The sequence below is a fragment of the Loa loa genome (genome assembly GCF_000183805.2).
Source record: "Loa loa unplaced genomic scaffold supercont3.4480, whole genome shotgun sequence".
NCBI classification, from domain to species: domain Eukaryota; kingdom Metazoa; phylum Nematoda; class Chromadorea; order Rhabditida; family Onchocercidae; genus Loa; species Loa loa.
This window is the reverse complement of record NW_018112656.1, coordinates 1-749: the sequence shown is the minus strand read 5'-3', so window position 1 is coordinate 749 and position 749 is coordinate 1. Positions and strand designations below refer to the sequence as shown.

At 21.6% G+C, this 749-nt stretch overlaps 1 protein-coding gene across 1 annotated transcript; it reads left to right on the top strand.

Annotated features, from left to right (window-relative positions):
- Positions 1–329: 329 nt before the first annotated feature.
- LOAG_16170 (hypothetical protein) lies at positions 330–521 on the top strand (the record flags this gene model as incomplete). The annotated part of the gene is made up of 1 exon (XM_003151658.1): positions 330–521. A coding segment is annotated over one exon (192 nt), but the record flags the coding sequence as incomplete, so codon positions are not given.
- Positions 522–749: the final 228 nt, after the last annotated feature.

Sequence of the window (749 nt, the reverse complement as noted above, 5' to 3'; positions counted from 1 at the left end):
TAATTTAATAGACTAATATTAACATCAAATCTTTTTGTCCATTATAGAAAGAAAAAAAAAAGTAATTATATTAATCATTGTCTTTTTTTTATTCTTACTTATAAATATAAACATTAATTTAACATTACTTTATTGTTAATAATCTTCCATCCTTTTCTTTTTCTTTTTTTTTTTTCTCATTATCTCATTAGTTCATACAATAACAACAATTGCAACAATTGCTACTTGAGCAACAACTATTACCATTACTACAACCATCACTACTACTACTACTACTACTACTACTATTACTAGTATTACTACAATTACCACTGCTACAACAATAACAGAAACTACTGATTTTACTATTACTATCAGTAGCGCGCTGCCTCTACTACAATACGAACAACGACAGCAACTACTACTGCTATAATAAAAATAACAACAACAACAATGACAATAACAGCAACAACAATAATAACAAGGACAGCAACAAAAACAACAAAAACAACAACAACAACAGCAACAGCAGCGACAAATAACAACAACAAGGACAACAATAGCAACAACAACTACCACTGCTATAACAATAACAATGATAATAATAATAATAATAATAATAATAATAATAATAATAATAATAATAATAATAATAATAATAATAATAATAATAATAATAATAATAATAATAATAATAATAATAATAATAATAATAATAATAATAATAATAATAATAATAATAATAATAATAATAATAATAATAATAATAA